Source organism: Oncorhynchus keta, unplaced genomic scaffold (genome assembly GCF_023373465.1).
Source record: "Oncorhynchus keta strain PuntledgeMale-10-30-2019 unplaced genomic scaffold, Oket_V2 Un_contig_20057_pilon_pilon, whole genome shotgun sequence".
Lineage (NCBI taxonomy): Eukaryota > Metazoa > Chordata > Actinopteri > Salmoniformes > Salmonidae > Oncorhynchus > Oncorhynchus keta.
Window position 1 is genome coordinate 7334 of NW_026281800.1, and position 26020 is coordinate 33353.

Consider the following 26020-nt stretch of genomic DNA (forward strand, 5'->3'; position numbering starts at 1 on the left):
ACGGTTCTTTTAGCTCGAACAAAGCTAACTATTGGAGGCACTGTCTGTCTCTACAACCCCCAATACGTCCCTCCTTCCAAGTTGTGTGTCTGTGTGATTTAGTTTTCCTTTGAAATTTTATGGGAAAAATGACTGATTTACAGTTCATGGGGGTTGCCTAATCACACATATGAAGTTTTGGACAGATCTGACTTTTTAACCCCTCGAAACAGCCCCTGAGACACCAATTAAGGCACTTCCGGTTGTCACAGGAAGCTATAAGTCAACACATATCCTCACTGGGCTATGCTTTTACAGAATCCTGAGTTTTAAGTCCTTACGTTAAGAATTGACTGATTTACACAGGGTTGAATGCACTATGTCTATCAAACTGCAGGCAGGTAATGGGAAAACACTTTTAGGGTGATTTTAACCACTTCCGGTTGGTCCAGGAAGCTTAGAATCAACACAGGTAGACCTCATACTGGCCTGATGGACTGTTACCAAAGACAGGTTCATACGGCATTCATAACCCATATAGACTTCAGGTTGAATTTAGGGGTAAAGGCAATGTATTCCTATGGGGAGAGAAATCAATGCAAACTTTTGAAGTAAACACCATCTTTTAACTATTAAGGGTTAATGCCACACTGTCAACGTTAGGCTTGCACGGATCGGAAGGACCTTAGGAACATACCTGAGGTCGAATTGTGCTTCTCACCCTAACGGTTCTCTCACTGTCACCCAAAAGCAAATGACGTTGTGGGGCAGGCTTCATTTTGGGCCTACTTTTCTAATGGTCGCTGCGCTCAGACCGAGCGAGCTACGGTCAAGCGGGATATCTCGTTGAACTCGGCACGGCCTAGACATTATGTTTATGCCATTGCCTGCTCTCTGTGTCTTTAAGAACCACACTTTTTCACTCCATCCTTGCTGTGTGTGCGTGTGAGAGCTTTTCTTTGACATCTGCTGGGAGAAATGACTGATTTACAGTTCACGAGGGTTACCTAGTCACACATATGAAGTTTTGAAAAGATCTGACCTTTTTAACCCATGGAAACTGCCACTGTGACACCATTAAAGGCACTTCCGGTTGGCACAGGAAGCTATAAATAAACTCATATCATGATTGGGGTATGCCTTTACAGAATCCCGAGTTTTAAGTCTTTACGTTAAGAACTGAGTTATTTACGGAGGGTTTAGTGAGTGTGTGTTATTTCAGAAAATCATAGAAAATCACAGAAATCTCGCAGAGCTCCGCAGCACACTTTAAAAAGATTCGTAAGAACAACCTGCAACTGGATCTGTAACCGTTGAAAAAAAACACCTATCCGTGAACATCACCAAGGTGTCGTTGTACGATTTCTCTTAAATGACGATAGATAAATGGCTGGTTCTTTTTTATTGACACCGGAGGCTCCTTGACTTTGACGTGAAGTGGAAAAATAATTTCTCTATTTTCATTTTGGACCTTTAATCCCAGATAAATGGCCATAACTCAAAAACCGTTGAGGCCTAGACGCCATCTTGTTCGGGGCCAACTGCCCATTATGCCGCCCCTACGCTCACCGAGTTTCGGCTTCTAAATATTTTCAGTTTTCGAGATAAGGCCCCGTCGTGAATCGTGATGTTTTGTAGCAATAGCCATATGATTGCTTATGCCCTCTTGTGGGAATTTCCGGGACATGGGAAAAATGACATAAATCTTATTATTTTTGTAAAACGGAAACCGAATGTCCGACAACGTTCATTTGATGACTTCCTGGTAGGTCCGGCCCTGCCGCTCGGCCCGACGCCGTCCGCGAATTTTACAAACGATTTCGGACGTCTAGTAAGGGACCGTACATTTGCAATATGGACTTTCTCACTAACCATACAGGTACTGCCGAATTCTTCCCTTAAGGTATGGTAGGATAGTCTCGAAGTGAATTCTCCAGTGATTGCACGTTGGCCAATAGAACGAATGGATGGTGGGTTACCCAATTGCTGACAAATTTCTCACAAGGCACACCTATCTCCGCACCCTGTATTTCTGTCTTTTCTTCATGCGAATGACTGGGATTTGGCCGGTTCTCGGAGAAGCTGTATATCTTTCGCGTTGGACTCATTAAAGAAAAAGATCTTTGTCCAGTTCAAGGTGTGTAATCGCTGGTCTGATATCCAGAAGCTCTTTTTGGGCATAAGAGTCGGTAGCAGCAACATTAAATACAAAGTAAGTTACAAACAATGTGAAAAAACACAAAATACCATAGTTGGTTAGGAGCCCGTAAAACGGCAGCCATCCCCTCGGGCGCCATTACTGGTGGTGGTAGTGTGATGGTTTGGGGATGCTTTGCTGCCTTAATAGAATGAACCATGAATTCTGCTCTGTATCAGAGAATTCTACAGGAGAATGTCAGGCCATCCGTCTGTGAGCTGAAGGTGAAGCGCAGCTGGGTCATACAGCAAGACAATGATCCAAAACACACAATCAAGTCTACATAAAACATCTAAAAAGCAACAAATTTGAAGTTCTGGAATGGCCTAGTCAAAGACCTAATCCCAATTGAGATGTGTCAGGACTTGAAACGAGCAGTTCATGGTTTAAAACCAACAAATGTCGCTGACTTAAAGCAGTTCTGCACGGAAGAGTGGGTCAAAATAAGAGGGCCACTGATCAACTACAGGAAGTGTTTGGCTGGAGACACTGCAGCTAAACCATTTATTGAGTGTAAGGGGGCAACCATTTTTTCACAGGGGCATAAGGTGTTGTATAACTTTTCTAATGAAATAAGTATGTAGTTATGTAAAAGGAATCTTACCTGTCCTCGACCTTGAGCAGGGGTCTGGAGGACAGGGAACCCCCGGTGAGCTGGGCAGGCACAGAGAAGGCAAAGCTGCTCTTGGGGGCCTTCAGACAAAACCAGAGGAGACAGCATATCAACACCTATTTCTCATTATTTCAGATAACCTTTATACAGGCAATTAACGATAAATACTGAGCTTCATCCTTTGAATAACATCTAACACTTCTGACGCACCTGCTGAAGCAACTCTCAGATGTGTGACTCAATTTCACATATAACATACATATTGACTCAAATCTCTTGCCTTGCCAGTCTTGGAATGCTCTGTGTGTCGTTTCCCAGTGCCCTTCTTGTGTTTGACGGGGGTGGAGGCCTCCCTGTCCTTGCTTTTGGCTGCTGAGGCAGCGTTGGGCTCTGGGGTCTCCCCTGCATGCCGCTTGCGCCTCCCCGGCTCTTTCCCAGGGTCTTGCAGAGGGACAGAAGCCCCCTTCTTCGACCGCTTCCTCTCCACCTCCTCCTCTCCAGGGTTCTTGGGCGTTCTGTGAGAGAAAAGGCCAGATGGCAAGTTAGATCAGAATGGGACAGAGGAGATACTGTGAAAGGGGAATTTCTTCTCTGAAGGGAGAATGCCCAGTCAGCAGGGTGTCGGTAGGTCCTTAAAAAAATCGTACATTCTAACAACAAAATGCGGACAAAGTCAAGGGGAGTGAATACTTTAAGGCACTATAGCTGTGTGTTTTGCCTTCCCACTTCTTCTCGTGGTAAATTAAATAGCATATAGCCTAGGCCAATATGCAAATTAATCTGATCTGATTATTCTGGATCCTATTCTGACATTTTGCACATCAAAATATCCATCATGCATTTCCTGAACATGTTAGATGAAATAGCTTACTTGGCACTTGAAAATTTCAGTCTAAGGTCTCCCGGGTGGTGCAGTGATCTAAGGCACTGCATCGCAGTGCTAGCTGTGCCACCAGAGACTCTGGGTTCGAGCCCAGGCTCTGTTGCAGCTGACCAGTGCGGCTGGCTTCCGGGTGTGGCTGGCTTCCGGGTTGGATGAGCACTGTTTTAAGAAGCAGTGCGGCTTGGTTGGGTTTCGGCGGACACATGGCTCTCGACCTTCGCCTCTCCCGAGTCCGTGTGGGATTTGTAGCGATGAGACAAGACAGTAACTACCAGCAATAGGATACCACAAAAAAGGGGGTAAAATATTTATTTTAAAGAAAATTTAAAAAGTTCAGCCTAAGCCCTCCCGCTTAGATGGCTTGCTTCGAAGTAACTGATTCACTTACCCTATATTTTTTTACCCCCTTTTTCAATCTTGTCTAATCACTGAAACTCCAACGGGCTTGTAGGCGAAGGTTGAGTCATGCGTCCTCCGAAACATAACACCCACCTGCTTAACCTGGGAAACCAGCCACACCAATGTGTCAGAGGAAACACTGATCAACTGACGACTGAGGTCAGCCTGCAGGAGCTGACCTGCCACAAGGAGTCGCTATAGATTGATGAACCAAGTAAAGCCCCCCCGGGCCAAAGCCTCCCCTAACCCGGACAATGCTGGGCAAATTGTGTGCTGCTCTATGGGACACCAGATCCCGGCCGGTTGTGATACGGCTTGGGATTGAACCCGTGTCTGTAGTTACGCCTCTAGCACTGCGACGCAGTGCCTTAGACCTCTGCACCACTCGGGAGGACCATGAGGGAATTATTTTATTAGACTTTTTGGTTTTAGGCTAATGTTTGAGCATAATAACTCCAGGAGAGCTAATGGGCATGCAGACTTATTCCAGCCCCATTCGCCAGATTCTACAAATCAACTGCTCAACAGGAACTTGACTGACACGGCCAAAATATCATATTTTTCACATTTTTGATGGTATGAGACAGAATTTTATGTTTTTGAATAACAAAAGGTTCTAAATTTGCTTAGTACGTGACACTAGGGTGGAAATACATTTGGAGGGATTTAAAATGAGTCTCTCTCCATTCTGATTGTTTTATACTGTTCAATTCAACCCCCCCACCCCAAAAAAATCAGCATTTTCATACATTTCTGCATTTCCTGCACTCATTTGAGATAATTTACACGTAGGGCTGCACAAATAAGGGCAAACATTTACGGAGGGGAATGAATATTAGCAGGTATGTGGTGCACGCAGACCTCAACATTGATATTAAATTGCATTCCAAGTGACATTAAAAAAGGTATTAACCCCAGAGTCAATTTCACAGCAAAAATCAAATTAGCAAAATAAAAAAATCCCCATCAAAATCAGTCTGTTTAAGCTAGAGATAATCAGCCATTTGCAAGGGCTCCGTCACAATCTACTGCATCCGCCAACAGAGGCAGGGGGGTATTTTAATGGCTAAAAAAGGGGTTAAAAAAAAGGGGTTAAATGTGTCCCCCAAAAATAGTTTCTTATATCTCTCAGAAATAGCACAGACACTTCAAAACAAAGTTCCGTGAGACATTTTTTGGGGACCATCTGTTTTTCAATGTATGAATCGTTTATTCAAGGTGTTGTCTGTGCAAATAGCAGTAAGCCCAAATTAAATGTTTCTGCAAATTGACATTTTTTGACCTAAATGGGTACTAAATCAAAAACCTAAATTATTCTTGGTATGGCCATCTTAAAACAATTCCATACGTTAGCTTAGTAGAACTACACCCCCCTTTAGAGGGTTAAAAAGTCTTACATTCAATTTCATGGAATCTGCAAATAGTCAGACACCCAGTCTGATACCCAGCCTTGTCTCTAGGGTGACATCCGGCCAATGGACAGCTTAAGGTGCTGGGGAAAATCACCAAACATTTTGTTTGATACATCTCTAATATCGTTGTAATGTTATTAGGTATACCAGAAGAATGTTATACCAGAAGTAGTTTGCAGCACTTTGGGGCAGAGAAGCTATGGATGGATATGCTGCAGAGCATTGAAGACACTAGTTAGGAGGAGTTAAGAACTGAGGAGTGTAGTGTTACTCACACAGACTTGCAGGAACCAGGACATGAAGAGGAGTGTTTGGGATCTTTCTCCAATTTTGGCTTCTTCCTTGGCAGGGATTTCGCATCCTTCTCAGCCTGAAAAAAAATTATAATAATAGTAATAAAAACTATACTTGCGACAGGTTTGCTGTTCTTCCCATTTAAAAAATAAATTCAGCATCTGTGGTCAAAGCACTTTTGTTACTTCTCCATGTTCACCCTCTCAAGCAGACCACGAGGTCTATAGTACTACTACTTTCACGATCTAACGCTAGTCAACCATACAGGTTGGCAGACCTCTCAGGGGCAGTGACGCACAGCCTAGATAAGAGCCTTTTGAAGGAGAACAGGCTGCCCTGAATACCTCAACAGAAGAGAGCCAAAGAAAACAAGGATCAGACATATACTGTACAAATTATTTTCAGGCAAATCTAGAATTACAGCTGGGATACTGCACACTTAGCACATAATGCAAAACAGGATGTTTGATTCAATGAGGGAACTAAAATGCTTAAAATACACTGAATACATGACTCAACATACAGGAAGCAGGACAGAACAGCAGCCTCTGGCAAAACAACGGATGGGTGCCTATGCATTTATGTAAACAGTTGGTGCACGATATCTAAGGAAGTCTCGAGGTTTTGCTCGCCTGAGGTAGAGTATCTCATGATAAGCTGTAGACAGCACTATCGACCTAGAAAGTGTATCTGTATTTTTCATAGCTGTCTACACATAGTTGAAGTCGGAAGTCTACATACACTTAGGTGGGAGTCATTAAAACTCATTTTTCAACCACTCCACAAATGTATTGTTAACAAACCATAGTTTTGGCAAGTCGGTTAGGACAGCTACTTTGTGGATGACAAGTAATTTCCCAACAATTGTTTAAATTCAGATTATTTCACTGTATCACAATTCCAGCAACTCAGGAGACTGAAAAGATTTGGCATGGGTCCTCAGATCCTCAAAAGGTTTTACAGCGGCACCATCAAGAGCATCCTGACGGGTTGCATCACCGCCTGGTATGGTAACTGCTCAGCCTCCAACCGCAAGGCACTACAGAGGGTAGTGCGTACGGCCCAGTACATCACCGGGGCCAAGCTTCCTGCCATCCAGGAACTCTATACCAGGCCGTGTCAGAGGAAGGCCCTAAAAATTGTCAAAGACTCCAGCCACCCTAGTCATAGACTGTTCTCTCTGCTACCGCACGGCAAGCAGTACCGGAGTGCCAAGTCTAAGAGGCTCCTAAATAGCTTATACCCCCAGGTCATAAGACTCCTGAATAGTTAATCAAATAGCTACCCAGACTATTTGGGTAGCCATAGACTTGTCACACAATGCAATCGTTAAGTGATGTAACAGGAAGGTGACATTGTGTATGGGACATGGCTATGAGTGGGGACAAGGTAAGGAGTGGGACATAATATTCCTGTATAGAAGAGCTGCTGAACCCAAACCAGTTCATAAAAACAAAAACCTGCTAATATCCGCAACAGTATGCATCCTATGTCACAAAACAAACAAAAACACTCACCGGTCTCTTTTTGCAGACTTTGGTAGTGATGGGGGAAGCAGGGTCCCTGTCTCCCCTCTCTGGGGCTGTGTTGGGTCTCTTCCTGCTGGTTGGTTCCTGGCCTCCATGAGAAGGCCTGGAGCCCTGGGGAGGGACCCTGGACAGCAGATTGAGCTCAATCTTCACCAGCAGGGCATGTGGAGGTCCCTGGGGGCCCCTGGAAGCTTTGGCTGAGGACTCCCGTTTGGCCTGGTGTGCTGCAGCTGCAGAGTAGCTCCTGGGCGTTTTCTGGCCCTTCTGAGGGGCCGGGAGGGTCTCTTTCCTGACACTGACGGAGGTTTCCACCACCCGGGCAGGGCTGGGACTGCGAGACCTCTCCCTCTTACAGTCCAGCATCAGAGTCATCTTGGGACCACTGCTTCCAGACTCTGGTTGTTTAGTCTTCCTCTTCTCCAAAGAGTTGCGCTTGGCAGGCTTCTTACTGTCCGTTATGGCGCTGCCACTCTTGCTGCTGTGCCCGGTTTTCGTTTTGACCTTTGGCCTGTCTGTGAACGAGGGGTCTTTGTCGCGGGGGGCCACCTCCACACTCTCCACCCGCAGCCCAGCCTGGGAGTCCTCAGAACGGGGAGCCTTAACTGGTCTGGAGGGATGTTTGTTCCCCACAGTTTTTCTCTGGCTGCTGCTGTCCCCAACAGGTGAGACGGCCGGGGACTTGTGGCGGACATGCTGTTTGCAGGCAACGTCCTCACTTCCTGGAGGCTTGGCTTCACTATCGCTGAACTCTGGGTATTGTGGTGGTGTGTGGGATTTGTAGTCCCTGGGAGGAATGGCCTCCTCCTCTGAGTCATGGCTCTGCTGCTGTTTCGGTAAAGGGCTTTGGACAGTGTCACTCTGGCTCTCTGTGATGGGGTTCTGCTGGCTCACTCTGATCCAGTTATTCAGCTGCCAGTTAGTCACCACGGGGCCTTCAGCCTGGACAGAGACAATATATGAACAATGTAAAGAAACATATAGGACCCGGTATAAACCTTAAGCCTAGTCCTGGACTCCAAAGCCATTTGAATGAAGATTCTGTGTACAGGGAAACTGGCCCATGGTGAACGCATGATCAATCAAAGACAAAGCAAGTTATTTAAGTGTTCCAAGTGTATGACTAAGTAGTGTGCTGTGTGTTTGTACCTTGGGTACTGGTGGGCTGCTGCTCCTGATGGGTTGTGGGGCCTCCTCTGTCCCACTCTCACTGCTCTCACTGTCTGAGTCTGACCCTGAGCTGCTCTCAGAGTCACTGGAGCTGGCTGACTCCACCCCACTGGAATGTGTTGCTACAACCGTACTGAAGGACCTGAGAGACAGAAAGCATAGTTATTACAACCAGAGAACGCAGAGACAGAAAAGTGTTAGAAAGCAGTTCAGTTAATTTATCTGGACTTTTACAGGAATGTGTGAGAAAATAGAGAAAGGTGTAAAAGCAGTAACTATTAACAAACTGTATAATAATACAGGTGAATAAATGGTTTAGATGGAGAGTTGTTCTCTATCACAATACAACATCACCCTCCCTGCCACATCCCTATAATCCCTCAGAGGTTAGGCCTCTTTACACACACACACACACACACACACACACACACACACACACACACACACACACACACACACACACACACACACACACACACACACACACACACACACACACACACACACACACACACACACACACACACACACACACGGCCCGAGCAGGACCCCTTCCAAGCTAAACACAGCAGCCTCCAGGATCGCTGAGCTCCTTTCTCCTGCTGTAACACTCAACCAGATGTGCTCTCAGAGCCACACACTCACCAGGCAGGGCAGGAGGAACTATTACTATCATGGCTTTAACTACTATGCTAACAAATAGGCCAAGCTGTTCTGTACTCCTGATAATATCGGTGGTGTGAATACATTAGAAGAGAGAGAGGGTCGCACATTACATGAACTAGGCATAGGCCTTGCTTACATGTGTCTTTCAAACAAGGATATCAGTTTGAGTGTGACTGACTACGTCTTAGCTTTCCGTTTGTCCAAAATATGTTTTATATTGTTGTTCTACTGTACACTGAAACGGCCTTGTTAACACCAGAACCGCCATTGTCAAAACGGCCACTGACGTTTGATATTGTACAACAACAAAAAATAAGATTCCTACCTTAACGGGCCAAGACAAATGCGTTGTAGGACGTTGGTACGAAGCCAGGCGCTAATGTGTCTTTCTCTTCCCTGAATGACGTAAATTGGGCACGTTAATTCACAACATAATTTGAATTAACTGAATGATGAGGTTGAAGAGGGTGATTTAATTTAAATCGAAATTTACACAATTGTGTAATGAATAATTGTGTCCACTGTGGTGAGGTCTAATTATTGGAATTAATGGCATGTAATCTCTCCTTGGCGAGATTCCAAATCAGACAATACAGGGTAGGATTCAATGATTAAAATTACTTTTCTGAACTTTTTATGGATATATTTCCACTAATATTTCTTTATGAAATTAATTTTTTATATTTGTGTTATGCACCATTTATCAAGCATTTTTTGAAAATTATTTGACTGCCTGCCTTGCGGGTTGATATCATTCCCTTTTCCACTGAACAAAAATATAAATGCAAAATGCAACAAATTAAAAGATTTTACTGAATTTATAAAAGAAAGTAAGTCGTCAGTCAATTGAAATAAATTAATTAGGCCCTAATCTATGGATTTCACATGACTGGGAATACAGATATGCATCTGTTGGTCACAGATGCCTTTTTTAAAAAGTAGTGGCGTGGATCAGATAACCAGTCAGTATCTGGGGTGACCACTATTTGCCTCATGTAGCGCAACACGTCTCCTTCGCATAGAGTTGATCTGGCTGTTGATTGTGGCCTGTGGAATGTTGTCCCACCTATATTCCAAGATGGCATAGCAGTTCAGACGTCTTTTGTCCTCGTCTTGTCGTGTCCCGTATATATATATATATTTACAACTTTTTATATCATCTTCAAAACACTCTCCTGCAACCCGCCTCACCAATTTATATTTATTTTTTAAAATTATTATTTACCTCAAATCTGTAATCCTCCAAGAAGCTAACCAGAAACTAGCCAGAAGCTAGCCAGGAGCTAATCCAGAAGCTAATCCAGAAGCTACTCAGAAGCTAGTTAGCTTCTTTACTGGCTAATCGTTAGTATTCAGCTAACCACGGTTTGTGGTCATCAGCTATCCTTTAGCTCGAAAATCTATCGCCAGTTTTGTACGGCGCAGCGCGGCTCGGAACGGAACATACCGGACCAATTTTTCTCTCCATGTCCCTGGATTTGAACCGTTAACTCTGGACATTCATACCTGGATCTCACAGCTAGCTAGCTGCTATACGTTTGAGTATCGGCTTTCGTCGATTCCGGAGCAAACATAAATTATTCCGGAGCAAGCCAGCTGAAGAGTTCCATCAATCACTCCTGGGCTACAATCACCTATCCGGACCCGTTTTACTGCCTACGCGGAGCCCCACCGGGCCTTCACAACTGGACTGCCGACGTTATCTACCCGAAGGAGTTATCCGGCTGGCTCCTCCGCCGCGACGTTACCTGAACGCCCATCTGCGGCCCGCTAACCGTTAGCTGTCTTATCGGCTGCTATCTGAATAGACAATCGGACAATTTATTTATTTTTATTATTATTTTATTTTTTCTTCTTGGGCCTCTATAACTATATCTATTGTTTTTTTGTTGTTGTTGTGTGATTTGGATTAATCCCCTCTACCACACGGAACCCCACTAATCTACTGACGGAAAGCAAGAGGTGGCTAATAACAGACCTCCATCCTATGCTAGCTTGCTACCGATGGCCTGGCTAGCTGTCTAAATCACCGTGACCCCCAACCAACCTCTCTACTCACTGGACCCTTTTGATCACTCGACTAAGCATGATTCTCCTTAATGTCAATATGCCTTGTCCATTGCTGTTCTGGTTAGTGTTTATTGGCTTATTTCACTGTAGAGCCTCTAGTCCTGCTCACTATACCTTATCCAACCTATTAGTTCCACCACCCACACATGCAATGACATCTCCTGGTTTCAATGATGTTTCTAGAGACAATATCTCTCTCTTCATCACTCAATACCTAGGTTTACTTCCACTGTATTCACATCCTACCATACCTTTGTCTGGACAGTATACCTTGATGCTATTTTATCACCCCCAGAAACCTCCTTTTACTCTCTGTTCCAGATGTTCTAGACGACCAATTCTTATTTCTTTTAGCCGTACCCTTATTCTACTCCTCCTCTGTTCCTCTGGCGATGTAGAGGTAAATCCAGGCCCTGCCGTGCCTAGTTCCACTCCTATTCCCCAGGCTCTCTCTTTTGCCGACTTCTGTAACCGTAATAGCCTTGGTTTCATGCATGTTAACATTAGAAGCCTCCTCCCTAAGTTTGTTCTATTCACTGCTTTAGCACACTCTGCCAACCCAGATGTTCTAGCTGTGACTGAATCCTGGCATCTGTGCATTCAAATGATTGATTGATAAAAATGTAATTGTGTTGCTTGTCCGTAGCTTATGCCTGCCCATACCATAGCCCCACCGCCATAATGGGGCACTCTGTTCACAACGTTGACATCAGCAAACCACTCGGCCACACGAAGTCATACACGCTTTCTGCCATCTGTCCGGCACAGTTGAAACTGGGATTCATCCGTGACGAGCTCACTTCTCCAGCGTGCCAGTGGCAAGCGAAGTGAGCATTTGCCCACTGAAGTCGGTAATGACACCAAGCTGCAGGCAGGTCAACACCCTGGTGAGGACAACGAGCACGCAGATGAGCTTCCATGAAACGGTTTCTGACAGTTGGAAAACCCACAATTTCAGCAGCTGTCCAAGGTGGCTGGTCTCAGACAATCCTGCAGGTGAAGAAGCCGCATGGGGAGGTCCTGGGCTGACATGGTCTGCAGTTGTGAGGCTGGTTGGACATACGGCTTATGGCATAGAAATTAACATTAAATTATCTGGCAACAGCTCTGGTAGACATTCCTGCAGTATGCCAATTGTACACTCCCTCAAAACTTGAGACATTGGTAGCATCGTGTTGTGACACAACTGCACATTTTAGAGTGACCTTTTGTTGTCCTGAGCACAAGGTGCACCTCTAACGCTCATGCTGTTTAATCAGCTTCTTGATATGCAACACCTGTCTGGTGGATGGATTATATTGGCAAAGGAGAAATGGTCACTAACAGGAATGTAAACAAATTTGTGCACAACATTAGTGAGAAATAAGCCTTGTGTGTATGGAAAATGTTTGGGATCTTTTATTTCAGCTACAATACATAGGAAGGATTTTAGATAGAAAATGGTGAAACTGTGCTGTGATATGATACAGTCTGCCGGTGACTGTGTAATAGGAGAAAAAGCGACACGAGACTTGTCTGTGGCACGCATGTGAAGAATACAACCACACAGACACGTGAGTAGACTTCTGCTATGTGTCCCTGCTGCTGCAGCCTCTCTCTAATCTGATAGCAGGATGATATCTCTGAAGAGTCTATGAGGTAATCTAATACACAGTCTGCACTGATCTGGACTAACTGCATAACGAACGCACACACACTACCTCCACCACCTGGATGTTCTTTCAGGCCAAAAGGGTCACTGCGACCTTTTCAATACCAACGGGAGACAAAGGCTTGGGGTGCACTATGGCCCCTCTTTGGGGACATTAGTACACATTAGGGACATGACAGAGGGTGAAAGGATACTCACGATGAGCTCTGTTGACAGATGAGTCTGGAGGAAGAGGCTAGCGGAGGTGATCCATAGTGTTCTGGGAAGAGAAAAAAACAACATCTTTACTAAAACAGATGGGACACACCCCCTTACCAATATTCCCTCTAAACTGGGCACACTCGGGACTGCCCTGCAGAAGAAATATCAGCCTGCGCACAAGATTGGAAGTCAATTAAGGGGGAAAACTCTGGAAAGTTAACTTGGTCAACATTTCCCTTTACTGTGGGAATTGTGATCGAATCAACACAATATTAGCCACTTCCAATGCAACATACCGAAACTAACAAACTATGCAATACTTAGTATGTAAAAGATTTTGCTGTAGGCAGAATGCATCCGAGTAGGATTCTACTGCACGAGCGGTCGTGAGTAGAGCTGCATGAGCGGTCGTGAATAGATGTGCTGGTTTTTAGATCAGTGCGAGAGCTGCATTTAGCCATGTGTGCACATTTGTTATTTTTGTTTGAAATTAAAATGTAACCTTTATTTAACTAGGGCAAGTCAGTTAAGAACAAATTCGTATTCACAATGATGGTCTATCGTTCATATTCTTTGCTACTTAGCCCAGTTATAAATACACCACATGGACAAAAGTACGTGGACACCTGGACGTCGAACATCTCATTCCAAAATCATGGGCATTACGATGGAGTTGGTCGCCCCTTTGCTGCTATAACAGCTTTCCACTAGATGTTGGAACATTGCTGCGTGGACTTGCTTCGATTCAGCCACAAGAGCATTAGTGAGGTTGGGCAATTAGGCCTGGCTCGCAGTTGGCGTTCCAATTCATCCGAAAGGTGTTAGATGGAGTTGAGGTCCATGCAGGCCAGTCAAGTTCATCCACACCGATTTCAACAAACCATTTCTGTATGGACCTCGCTTTGTGCATGGTGGCATTGTCATGCTGAAACAGGAAAGGACCTTCCCCAAACTGTTGCCACAAATATGGAAGCACAGAATCATCTAGAATATCATTGTACGCTATAGCTGGTGATGACACCTTTCCAACAAGTCACAGCTGATTCCCAACTAGTGCGGTTAGAAGAGGGAAAGAATAGGTCAATAAAACCTTAATAAAGAGAGGCCCAGAGCCTAGAGCTGAACTCATCTGGGAGGTTTATTATTTATTGGCAGGCCAGTTCAATGGATGGGAGACGAATAACACGGCTGTGACCAATGACTTTCTAACTCTGGGGGACGAGTGGCTCGAGTGTTTGTGACGGAGTCTGGTGGAAATGAAGAGAAAGAGAGCGATGGAAAAAGATAAATTGACACAGAGTGCCACTGAGGATAACAGCGGACGATATTGCCACTCCTATTTGTCATATTTTCAATTTAAGCCTACTAGAATGTGTGTGCCTCCAGGCTTGGAGGGAAGCAAAAGTCATTCCATTACCTAAAAATAGTAAAGCCCTCTTTACTGGCTCAAACAGCCGACCAAATCAGCCTGTTTGACAAGATACTACGCTACTTTACAGCAAACAAACAAACTTTCAGCATGCTTATAGGGAAGGACATTCAACAAGCACTTTCACAAATGACTGATGATTGGCTGAGAGAAATTGATGATAAAAAGTTGTGGGGGCTGTTTTGTTAGACTTCAGTGCGGCTTTTGACATCATAGATCATAGTCTGCTGCTGGAAAAACTTGTGTTATGGCTTTACACCTGCTGCTATATTGTGGCTAATGAGTTACCTGTCTAACAGAACAGAGGGTGTTATTTAAATGGAAGCCTCTCCAACATAATCCATGTAGAATCAGGAATTCCCCAGGGCAGCTGTCTAGGCCCATTAGTTTTTCAATTTTTACTAATGACATGCCACTCGCTTTGAGTAAAGCCAGTGTGTCTATGTATGCAGATGACTCAACACTATACATGTCAGCTACTACAGCGACTGAAATGACTGAAACAATTAACAAAGAGTTGCAGTAAGTTGCAGTGGGTAGCAAGGAATAAGTTAGTACTAAATGTTTCTAAAACTAAAAGCATTGTACTTGGGACAAATCATTCACTAAACCCTAAACCTCAACTAAATCTTGTCATGAATAATGTGGATATTGAGCAAGTTGAGGTTACTAAACTGCTTGGTGTAACCCTGGATTGTAAACTTTTATGGTCAAAACATATTGATACAACAGTATCTAAAATGGGGAGAAGTATGTTTATAATAAAGTGCTGCTCTACCTTCTTAACAGCGCTATCAATGTCCTACAGGCCTTTTGTCACACCTGGACTACTGTTCAGTCCTATGGCTAGGTACCACAAAAAAAATACTTAGGAAAATTACAATTGGCTCAGAACAGAGCAGCACGGCTGGCCCCTAGATGAACACAGAGAGCTAATATAAATAATATGCATGTCAATCTCACCTGGTACAAAGTGGAGGAGAAAACGACTTTCTCACTACTTGTATTTATGAGAGATAATGACATGTTGAATGCACCGAGCTGTCAGTTTGAACTACTGGCGCACAGCTCGGACACTCATGCATACCCCACAAGAGGTCTCTTCACAGTCCCCAAGTCCAGAACAGACTATGGGAGGTGCACATGGAACTGATGCAAGCAGTAAAATCTGATTTCAAAAACAGATAGAAATACACCTTATGGAACAGCGGGGACTGTGAAGCAACACAAACATAAGGCACAGACACATGCACACACACGCGATAACCGACGCACTATACACACACACACTTACGCATGGAGTTTGTACTGTTGATGTGAGTGAGTGAGTGAGTGAGTGAGTGAGTGAGTGAGTGAGTGAGTGAGTGAGTGAGTGAGTGAGTGAGTGAGTGAGTTACACATAGAAACAAATGTAGACAGAAAAAGCGAGATGGAGAGAGAAAGAGATACTAAAAAAAGAGTGAGAGCAAGCCCAGCTGGCATTTATAGCACAATCATGAAAACGGGGCTGCAGAGAGAGAGCGACCCTCATCAACTGTCACATTAGCTAATAAATCCTAATTTGAGAGGCCAGGGGGCAGTTTGTTCTCAGAGAAACACTCCTAAACTAGTGTTTTAAACTTGATGCATGTAACATGATATAGTGAGTGTAGACTCCCATTCCCCCACATTAACTTACTTTGTCCTGGAAATGCAGGTGGGACGTGCTGTGCTTCCTGTGAGGGGACAAAGTAGAGGCAAACAGCCTTAGTGAACACACACACACAGTGAACACACTCACAGATATGATTTTCCACACAGGATTTACAGTAAGTTGTCTGTGAAAAAAAATATATAATAATTTAACTGGGAAATGTTTATAAGACCTTGTTTCAAACAGTCCCATTTTTACCACGTTCTTTCCGGCATAAGCCTTTTATATCCTGTGCGCATGCACCATTGAAGAGTGGAAGTAGGGGTGGGCGTTAATTTTAATAATTCCATTGAATATACACCATCACAATGAAATCCATTAATTATTTTAGGCAGGTCGTAAGAAAGATCAAACTAATCAAATGTATTTTCAAAATAATAAATAAAGCTTAATTACATTTTTTTTTTAAAGAAAAAAAACTTTTCTGTGCAGCCTATAGGCTTAGATGGCTGAGCTATGCAAACAAAATCAATAGTTTGTATCTGTCAATCATCACGTAAGATAGTTAAAATCCCCTGCAAGGATCATTTATATATCCTGAAATATACATTTAAGTCTATGAATCTCCTCTTTAAATTCTTGACATAACAAGTTGTTGTTTTGTTTGTTATTGGATGCATAGATATTCCCTAATAAAAAAAAAACATTTCCAAAATAAATACAAAAAAAACAAGATTATTCATCTACATTTAGATATGTGGGCCATACTTTTTTAATGGTAGGCTCAGAGTGTGAACTTTCCAAAAGTCGTTATGTATTACAGAGATTGGTCCTTTCAGGAGACCAGATAATCTGTTTACAAATTCCCATCATTGGATGGTTCGACACCCGAGTTCCCCATGGAACTCAATAGGCCAGCATAGCTGACATAAACTGTAGATAAAACAAATAAAAGAGTTACTTAGTAATATAAATGCTTCTTTAAGATCTTGGAATGTCTCCAAACCATTAATATCCATGATATTGCCATTGGTTGATGTAAAAGGCCATCCTCCAGATGGCAAGGCATTATTGGAGTCTGGGCATGCCAGTTGCATCATTTTTCAATTTTGCACCAAATAGAAATCGTGTGAGAAATAACAGGACCCAAGTATAGTTTAAAATTGTTTAAGAGCTGGATCAATGAACACTACTTCCACCATATTCCTCTTTATTCTCAGCCAAGGAGTGGAAGAGTTATATCTAAACCAACTTATAAAATTGGTCAAAATGCTAGAGCGTGGAAATACAATTTAAAGTTTGGAACGGATAGCCCTCCAGCTCCTATAGGCTAAGTTAGAAACCAATAACTTATTAGCTAAATATAAGGGCCTTAAAATATTTACCTGTCAAAGTCAAAATGAAAAGGCTTTGTGCAAATTGCCAAAGCTAAATGCCAAAGCATTTCTGTGACAATAGACAACAGCTCAAGGATAGAACTACATAAATGTAAAATAATTGCATCTCTGTAAAGCTTTCTGATTGCCAAGGAGGAGTTTGACGTCAGAAAACAATAGAATGTTCATGATTTAACACATGACAAAGCCGGTAAAATGAAAGGCAACCTTTTATACTGAGGCGTTGGCGGGACTTTTAAACATAATACCGGTTGGCGGAAATAGAAATACAGGCTTTGTTCCCGGCAATACCTTTCAGATGTAAAGAAAAGTTGGTGACATGCTAAAATTGGTGGGTTTTCGTCTTGGTATGAACGGGATAACAACAAACACAGTGAACGCACATACAGTAAACACAGACACAAAGAGGTGTTTTATGCATTCCCTTGTAATCTATGACAACACCGATGATTAATGGACATAATGCATGTGGTGTAGGTGTTGTGCAACACTGTTTGACTAAGTGGAACATGCGTAAGACAAGGGGAAATTTATTTGGGGAGTCTAAGTTGCTAATAGGCAAATACCTAAAGCTCAAAATGGAGTATAGAGAAACAAAAGGAGCTGAGTTGTAAAGGTTTTAGCAGCTCAGTGAGCTGAGAGGGACCTCACCTTGACTGGGAAGGAGAACTTGGAGGGCTCAGCTGTGCTGGGTGTGTGGATGGCAGTCAGGAGAGGAGGCCAAGAGTGGGTCATTTCCTGAAGGAGAGAGAGGCAGAGAGAGCTCAAGCGAAAGAAAGTTGTGAAAATAAGTATTAGCTAGGCCATTAGAGCCCCATAGTAAAGACAGATGGCCAGGTCTCTCGTGCAAAAATAGATTTTTAAATCTCAATGAGACTCACCGTTGTGTACTAAAGTTCACCATGCCCTCCTACCAAGTCAATGTCTAAGACCCAGAGAGGAGGACTACTACACAGCAGAACCTTTATGACCGATTCATATAGCACATTAAGCGCTCTTCTGTCCTCAATGCAGAATGCATACTACAGTAGCTAGCTCTGTAAACTTGGGTTGGCTTTAACACAGGAATGTGAAAAGCAGCTGTGTGCTCAGCGACCGATCCCTCTTTAGCAACCCAACATTCATCATGATGATAATAACACTAACAAACAAATTGACCAACCACCACCTCAACTCTGTAGGATTGGTCACAGCTGTAAGTAAAGATTTAGGAACAACTTACCCTCAGAATGTCCTCCACACAGTGAGCTTTATTTGACAGAGTCTGGAAGGCAAAGAGAGGAGCAGAACACAGTTTGAGTGACACAGAAATCAGCCAAGAGGTGAAGCTTGAACAACACATACATAACATAGGCATGGTGGTCTATACTATGAAACCACTATGACCATGTGACTTTCACATGCCCACACACACACACACACACAGAGCCGCCCTCCAACAGAAGCAGAAAGGTAGGCACAGAGTGAACCCTTGTGTGACCTCACACCTGATACAGTCCAGTAAGCTTGAGGAGAAGAGCCTTCTCAGAGGTTAGACTGAGGCTTGAAGAGTGTGTGTGTGTGTGTGTATAAGTTTGTGTGTGTGTGGTCACAGAAATTCAGTTCAAGTTTGATGAATCACAGAATCTGCCCTTTTGGGTGTAGGCTTATTTTTCATATTTTACCAGCCTAAATGTCCATTTCATTCTGTTAATTCTTCAAATACAAAAATCATGTGAACAATCATTAAAACAATTACCAGAAACCTTTTCAGTTGCTAATCATTAAACAAATGTTTTTAGTGCACAGAAGTGTCAACTTTATGGCCCATATATTTATAGGAATGTGAACAAGGCATACATCCAGGAATGATGCCGTGTGATGCCACTTCAGCCGATAGTCAGCTGTGCAAGGCAGTTAAGTGAAACATTTGAATTTAAACTGATGTATTTCAGTAGCCTTATACAGTACAAACTAAGGTCATGCCTACACTTGACACTTACAGTGGTTGCTCAACTTAAAGTTGTGCGATTTTGCTGCAGGACTTTGTGGTTTAGTACAGTACCCTGTGTCACTACTTTATTGCTCCAGACCAGCGCAAGGGGGAGTTAGAGCACAGATTATGCTTTTGGGTCCCAAGGCACTACAGTGTCTCTGACAATGAATGGGCGACATAAACCAAATAGATAGAAACTGATAATTATGCACGACTTCAGTGTTACTTACTAAAACTAAAGCTTTTATTCTAAGAGAAAATTAGACTACAATTAGGGTGTGGAAATGTTAGGATGATTTTGCTCTTACTGTAGCCTACTCCCGACCGGTCATGTTGTACAGCGCCTGAGAGGTGCAGCGGTCTAAGACACTGTGTTGCTCCAGATGCTGGTTCAATACTCGTGCCGGCCTCAACTGGGAGACCCATGAGATAACTGTAGGCTTTTAGTTTCTCTCCCTCTAAAAACAGAAATAATTCTAAATAACAAAATGGCTTTATTTACAACTATGTCTCTCCCCATGTTCAAGAACAACCTTTTTCCTTGCTCAATTTACATGATTTGAAAACAAAATAATCTCCAAAACATTTGTTTTAATGCGATTATTATTATCATCATACATTTAGAATTATATAAAAGCTCTTTGTCTATTCTCACAGATATATTAACCCTGTTATTAGCAGGACAATCTAGATTTGTCATGGCTCCCGAGAGGCGCATAATGGGATTGCCTTGCAGTTCTCTTGAAGATGGACCTAGTCCATGGGGAAGGGAGGAGGTGGACCCTCACCCGACCCCACTGGGTAGCACAGAGCAACACTAAGGGACATTGCACTAATGGCGCTGAAACGTTCCTGCTGTTCTTATTGCCAGTCTACACATCCAAACTAAAACGATGTAACTAATAATGGTGTGAAAAATGCCCCTTAGATATGAATTTGGAGGACAAATCTTAAATATTAAAGCATTAGACCTCTCACTAAAAGGCGTCAGTAAAAAGTTATACTTAAAGCCGAACTGGATTTAATGAAAAATGACATGAAAAGCGCACATTTGTAAATCCCAAACTATCAAAGTATTTGGAACGGTAGATACAAATTATTTGTGACATTGTGGTTACAATAAAGAATGGAAAAAAGAGGCTGTGTTTTTTTATTTGCAGTAGTGATGGACATCTGGAGGCATTTTGCATTTCTTCATCAACATCTTTCAGCTTCGTTAACAAAATAAAGAGAAAAAAAAGACATTCAAAATGCAAGAAACAATGTGGTCCCAGAAACACCTCTCTGACATAGGGTCCAGCATATCTCTTGATGATTTCTTCCCCAAAGAAATCTCGAGCCGTGAAACCTGAAAAAGGAGGCAAAAGACAATATAGCAGTCCGTGAGGTGTAGGTTACAATATTTTATTTACCTTTTGCTTGTAAATAGCCAAAAAAAATCTAAAAAATTAATTATACATATATTTTGAACATGTCTTACCGAGCCTTTCCATAAGTCCACACAAATTTCAACTGAATTCTGACTGTGATTAGAGCGATGGCGATGTGCTGTGAAGCCAGCAGATTACATATGACCTTCGCCGATCGCTCATCATCTTCACTCATTGGTGGAAATTCGGGCGACAGCTGATGCATTGGTCCAGAGCCAGGCAGTATTGGCATGTTTACTACAGTACATACTGTAGGCGGTTTACTTGTCAGACTGCACAGTAACCTAATAAACAAACGCAGGCAGCTTCTAGCTTCAAAATGCTTTACTATACAAAATGTTTAAAATGCGTATGGTTGCCCTCATCCAACCGCAAAATGTTGGATAAAGCTGTACATTACTGTATTTCTTCATGCTTTCGTTCATAAAATTATTTTAAAAATAATCTTTCAAAATGCAGATGTTTATTTAGCTATGGATCCATAATGAATTACTATGGGAATAATATCACAGAATTACAGAAATATTGTAACAAAGTTGTCTAATGAAGGTAAACAAATTGTTGCTTACTGGAAAATACTCTTTCAAAACACACACGGTTATGTTGTACAGCGCCACTATGGCTATTAGCAGAACAATAGACTTGCCTAGGAGGGTAGGGGGAGAATTCTTTCATCAAATGTATTTCTTAGTTAGGGTGGCTGTATCACAACCGGCCATGATTGGTTGCAATTTCAGCTTAATCCACCATAAAAGACAGAACAAATAATACAACAAATAATGTGTTGAAACACAAATATACTAATTGATTTTAAAAAATTATGAATTGGAACCTTTACCATGTGGAAGGGGAAAATGTATTATTAACCCTGTTTTTCACAAGCATGGCAGGCTGTGAATTCTGTAAACAACGTTTCTAGGATGGGCTATTAGCAGGACAATATACATTGGTCATGGCTCCCGAGTGGCGCAGTGGTCTAAGGCACTGCATCTCAGTGCAACAGACATCACTCCAGTCCCTGGTTCGAATCCAGGCTGTATCACATCCACGCTGACCGTGATTGGGAGTCCCATAGGGCGGCGCACAATTGTCCCAGTGTCATCCGGGTTACGGAAGGTTTTGGCTGGCCGGGATGTCCTTCTGTTCCTCTAAAAACATTTTGGCCTTTATTCAGATTACAAAATGCTCACTTTCGGGGTTTTTTGGAAAACAAAATCATCTTAAAAATATTGTTATATATAGCCTACCCGCTGTGGATGACTATTTCAGCACCGTTCCCCGCTGTTCTGAGGCAAGCATGGAGAAACAAAAAAAAAACAAATATATTCCATGATATTTTTATGATATGTGTTGACTGAACATAAGCAAGTGATGTCTGCTAAATAATCAAGTTGATGCACAGTCATATAGCCTCAGCACCTACATAAAGCTACGTGTGGGCAACCTCATGAAACCGCAAAATGTTGGATGAAGCATATACAGTACAATTTCATCAGCATCTTTATGCTTTTGTTAACAAAATGATACAAATACTCATTCAAAATGCAGATGTTTATTTCCTTATGATCCATAAATTACTGTGGGAATAAATATCACTGAATGACAGAAATAATGGAACATAGTAGGCTAATGAAGGTAAACAAATTGTTGCCAACTGGAAAATACTATTATTTTGGCCTTCATTTTAATTAAAAATCGCGGACTTTCGTTTTTTTGAAAAACAAATATCGTTATACACTGCTCAAAAAAATAAAGGGACCACTTAAACAACACAATGTAACTCCAAGTTAATCACACTTCTGTGAAATCAAACTGTCCACTTAGGAAGCAACACTGATTGACAATAAATTGTGCATGCTGTTGTGCAAATGGAATAGACAACAGGTGGAAATTATAGGCAATTAGCAAGACACCTCCAATAAAGGAGTGGTTCTGCAGGTGGTGACAACAGACAACTTCTCAGTTCCTATGCTTCCTGGCTGATGTTTTGGTTACTTTTGAATGCTGGCTGGCAGTGCTTTCACTCTAGTGGTAGCATGAGACAGAGTCTACAACCCACACAAGTGGCTCAGGTAGTGCAGCTCATCCAGGATGGCACATCAATGCGAGCTGTGGCAAGACCATTTGCTGTTTCTGTCAGCGTAGTGTCCAGAGCATGGAGGCGCTACCAGGAGACAGGCCAGTACATCAGAAGACGCGGAGGAGGCCGTAGGAGGGCAACAACCCAGCAGCAGGACCTCTACCTCCGCCTTTGTGCAAGGAGGAGCACAGAAACAGACTCCATGAGGGTGGTATGAGGGCCCGACGTCCACAGGTGGGGGTTGTGCTTACAGCCCAACACCGTGCAGGATGTTTGGTATTCGCCAGAGAACACCAAGATTGGCAAATTCGCCACTGGCGCCCTGTGCTCTTCACAGATGAAAGCAGGTTCACACTGAACACGTGACAGACGTGACAGTCTGGAGACGCCGTGGAGAACGTTCTGCTGCCTGCAACATCCTCCAGCATGACTGGTTTGGCGGTGGGTCAATCATGGTGTGGGGTGGCATTTCTTTGGGGGGCCGCACAGCCCTCCATGTGCTCGCCAGAGGTAGCCTGACTGCCTTTAGGTACCGAGATGAGATCCTCAGACCCCTTGTGAGACCATATGCTGGTGCGGTTGGCCCTGGGTTCCTCCTAATGCAAGACAATGCTAGACCTCATGTGGCTGGAGTGTGTCAGCAGTTCCTGCAAGAGGAAGGCATTGATGCTATGGACTGGCCCGCCCGTTCCCCAGACCTGAATCCAATTGAGCCCATCTGGGACATCATGTCTCGCTCCATCCCCCAACTCCTGGACAGTCTGTGGTGCAACGTGGTTAGTCCAGGTCTGGTAGGAGATCCCTCAGGAGACCATCCGCCACCTCATCAGGAACATGCCCAGGCGTCGTAGGGAGGTCATACAGGCATGTGGAGGCCACACACACTACTGAGCCTCATTTTGACTTGTTTTAAGGACATTACATCAAAGTTGGATCAGCCTGTAGTGTGGTTTTCCACTTTAATTTTGAGTGTGACTCCAAATCCAGACCTCCATGGGTTGATAAATTTGATTTCCATTGATAATTTGTGTGATTTTGTTGTCAGCACATTCAACGATGTAAAGAAACAAGTATTTAATAAGAATATTTCATTCAGATCTAGGATGTCTTATTTTAGTGTCCCTTAATGTTTTGGAGCAGTGTATATTATCAAGTTGATGGCACAGTCATATAGCCCCGGCATCTAAATAAAGCTGAGTGACTCACTCATTCATGGCTTTGGATTAAAAATAAATAAGTGCAAATATTATTTCTGATAGTCTTTAACTTTTTATGGCTGCAGGGGCAGTATTGAGTAGCTTGGATGAAAAGGTGCCCATTGTAAACGGCCAGCTCCTCAGTCTCAGTTGCTAATATATGCATATTATTAGTATTGGATAGAAAACACTCTGAAGTTTCTAAAACTGTTTGAATTATGTCTGTGAGTATAACAGAACTCATATTGCAGGCAAAAACCTTCGTCTCAGCTTATTACATGTGTTACTTTTTCCGTAAAGTTTTTTTTTTTTAAATCTGATACAGCGGTTGCATTAAGGAGAGGTATATCTATAATTCCATTTATATAACTTGTATATAACTTGTTTAATCCGTCTTTTGGATTAAACGGGTGTCCTGACTCTCTGAGGTCATCAAAGATCCCATGGCACTTATCGTAAAAGTAGGGGTGTTAACCCCGGTGTCCTGGCTAAATTCCCAATCTGGCCCCCAAACCATCACGGTCACCTAATAACCCCCAGTTAACGATTGGCTCATTAATCCCCCTCCTCTCCCTTGTAACTATTCCCCAGGTCGTTGCTATAAATGAGAATGTGTTCTCAGTCAATTTACCTGGTAAAATAACAGATAAATAAAATCTACATTTATGATGAGTATTTCTGTTGAATGATGTGGCTATGTGAATTTGAACATGAATTACGTGCCTATTTAAGATAACTCTGTTTTTCGTACGATGTACCCAATGACTAATGAAAACTTATTATGTCCTCATTGTGGTTTTACCGACGTGTTTCATACGTCTTATTTATACACTTTTGTCATATTTATGAAATGCATATTGTACAGCAATTATTGAATGCTTCTCAAAGATGCCCTCTGGTGGTCAAACTAGCACTAACTAGCATTAATGGTAACAGTGGCTAACAAATAACATGCCTTACAATTCAGCGGCACCATGCAAGCTATGCTGCAGTACGCTGCAACTTTTAAAGGAAGAACCACATGTCGTACACGTCGATATAAAGCCTCCAAAACATGGGACATTTTCAGCTTCCAGGAATTGTGTACAGATCCTTTATAATGCTGAAACATTAGATGATGGCGGCAGATGAAGACACGACAATGGGCCATTCTCGTCGCGATATCTATGCATTCAAATTGCCATCAATAAAATGAAATTGTGTTCGCTGCCCATACTATAACCCCACCACCACGGGCACTCTGTTTTTAAAGTTGACATCAGCAAAACGCACGCCCACACAACACCATACACGTGGTCGGAGATTGTGAGGCTGGTTAAACGTATTGACAAATTCTCTAAAACGTCATTGGAGGCGGATTATGGAGAAATCAATTAACAGCTCTGGTGGGCATTCCTGCAGTCAGCATGCTAATTGCACGCTCCCTCAACATTTGCAGCATTGTGTTGTGTGACAACTGCACATTTATTTTATCCCCAGCACAAGGTGCACCTGTGTAAGGATCATGCTGTTTAATGAGCTTCTTGATATGCCACACCTGTCTCGTGGATGGATTATCTTGACAAAAAGGCAAAAATGCTCACTAACGGATATAAACCAATTTGTACACAACATTTGAGAGAAATAAAAATGTTGTGCTTATGCAACATTTCTGGCATCTTTCATTTCAGCTCATGAAGTATGGGACCAGCACTTTATAATTCTTTACAGTGTATATAAACCCCCCATGCATTGGTTGTGCCCTCCACCCCTTTACACATAAGTTAGTCAATTGCGGCAGTACTTTTAATTAAACTGCCTCCACATACCGTATTATATA

At 42.8% G+C, this 26020-nt stretch overlaps 1 protein-coding gene across 1 annotated transcript in view; it reads right to left on the reverse strand.

The window, feature by feature from the left end:
• Positions 1-2760: 2760 nt before the first annotated feature.
• LOC118387814 (AF4/FMR2 family member 1-like) overlaps positions 2761-26020 on the reverse strand; it is a 41140-nt gene continuing 17880 nt past the window's right edge. The window contains exons 4-12 of the mRNA XM_052504645.1: positions 18743-18784; positions 18172-18258; positions 16169-16205; positions 13059-13119; positions 8453-8615; positions 7295-8245; positions 5759-5853; positions 3070-3304; positions 2761-2869 (exon numbers count right to left, since the gene is read on the reverse strand). Coding sequence (XP_052360605.1) covers positions 2777-2869; positions 3070-3304; positions 5759-5853; positions 7295-8245; positions 8453-8615; positions 13059-13119; positions 16169-16205; positions 18172-18258; positions 18743-18784 — 1764 coding nt within the window. The 3' untranslated portion in view covers positions 2761-2776. The remainder of the gene's footprint in view (positions 2870-3069; positions 3305-5758; positions 5854-7294; positions 8246-8452; positions 8616-13058; positions 13120-16168; positions 16206-18171; positions 18259-18742; positions 18785-26020) is intronic.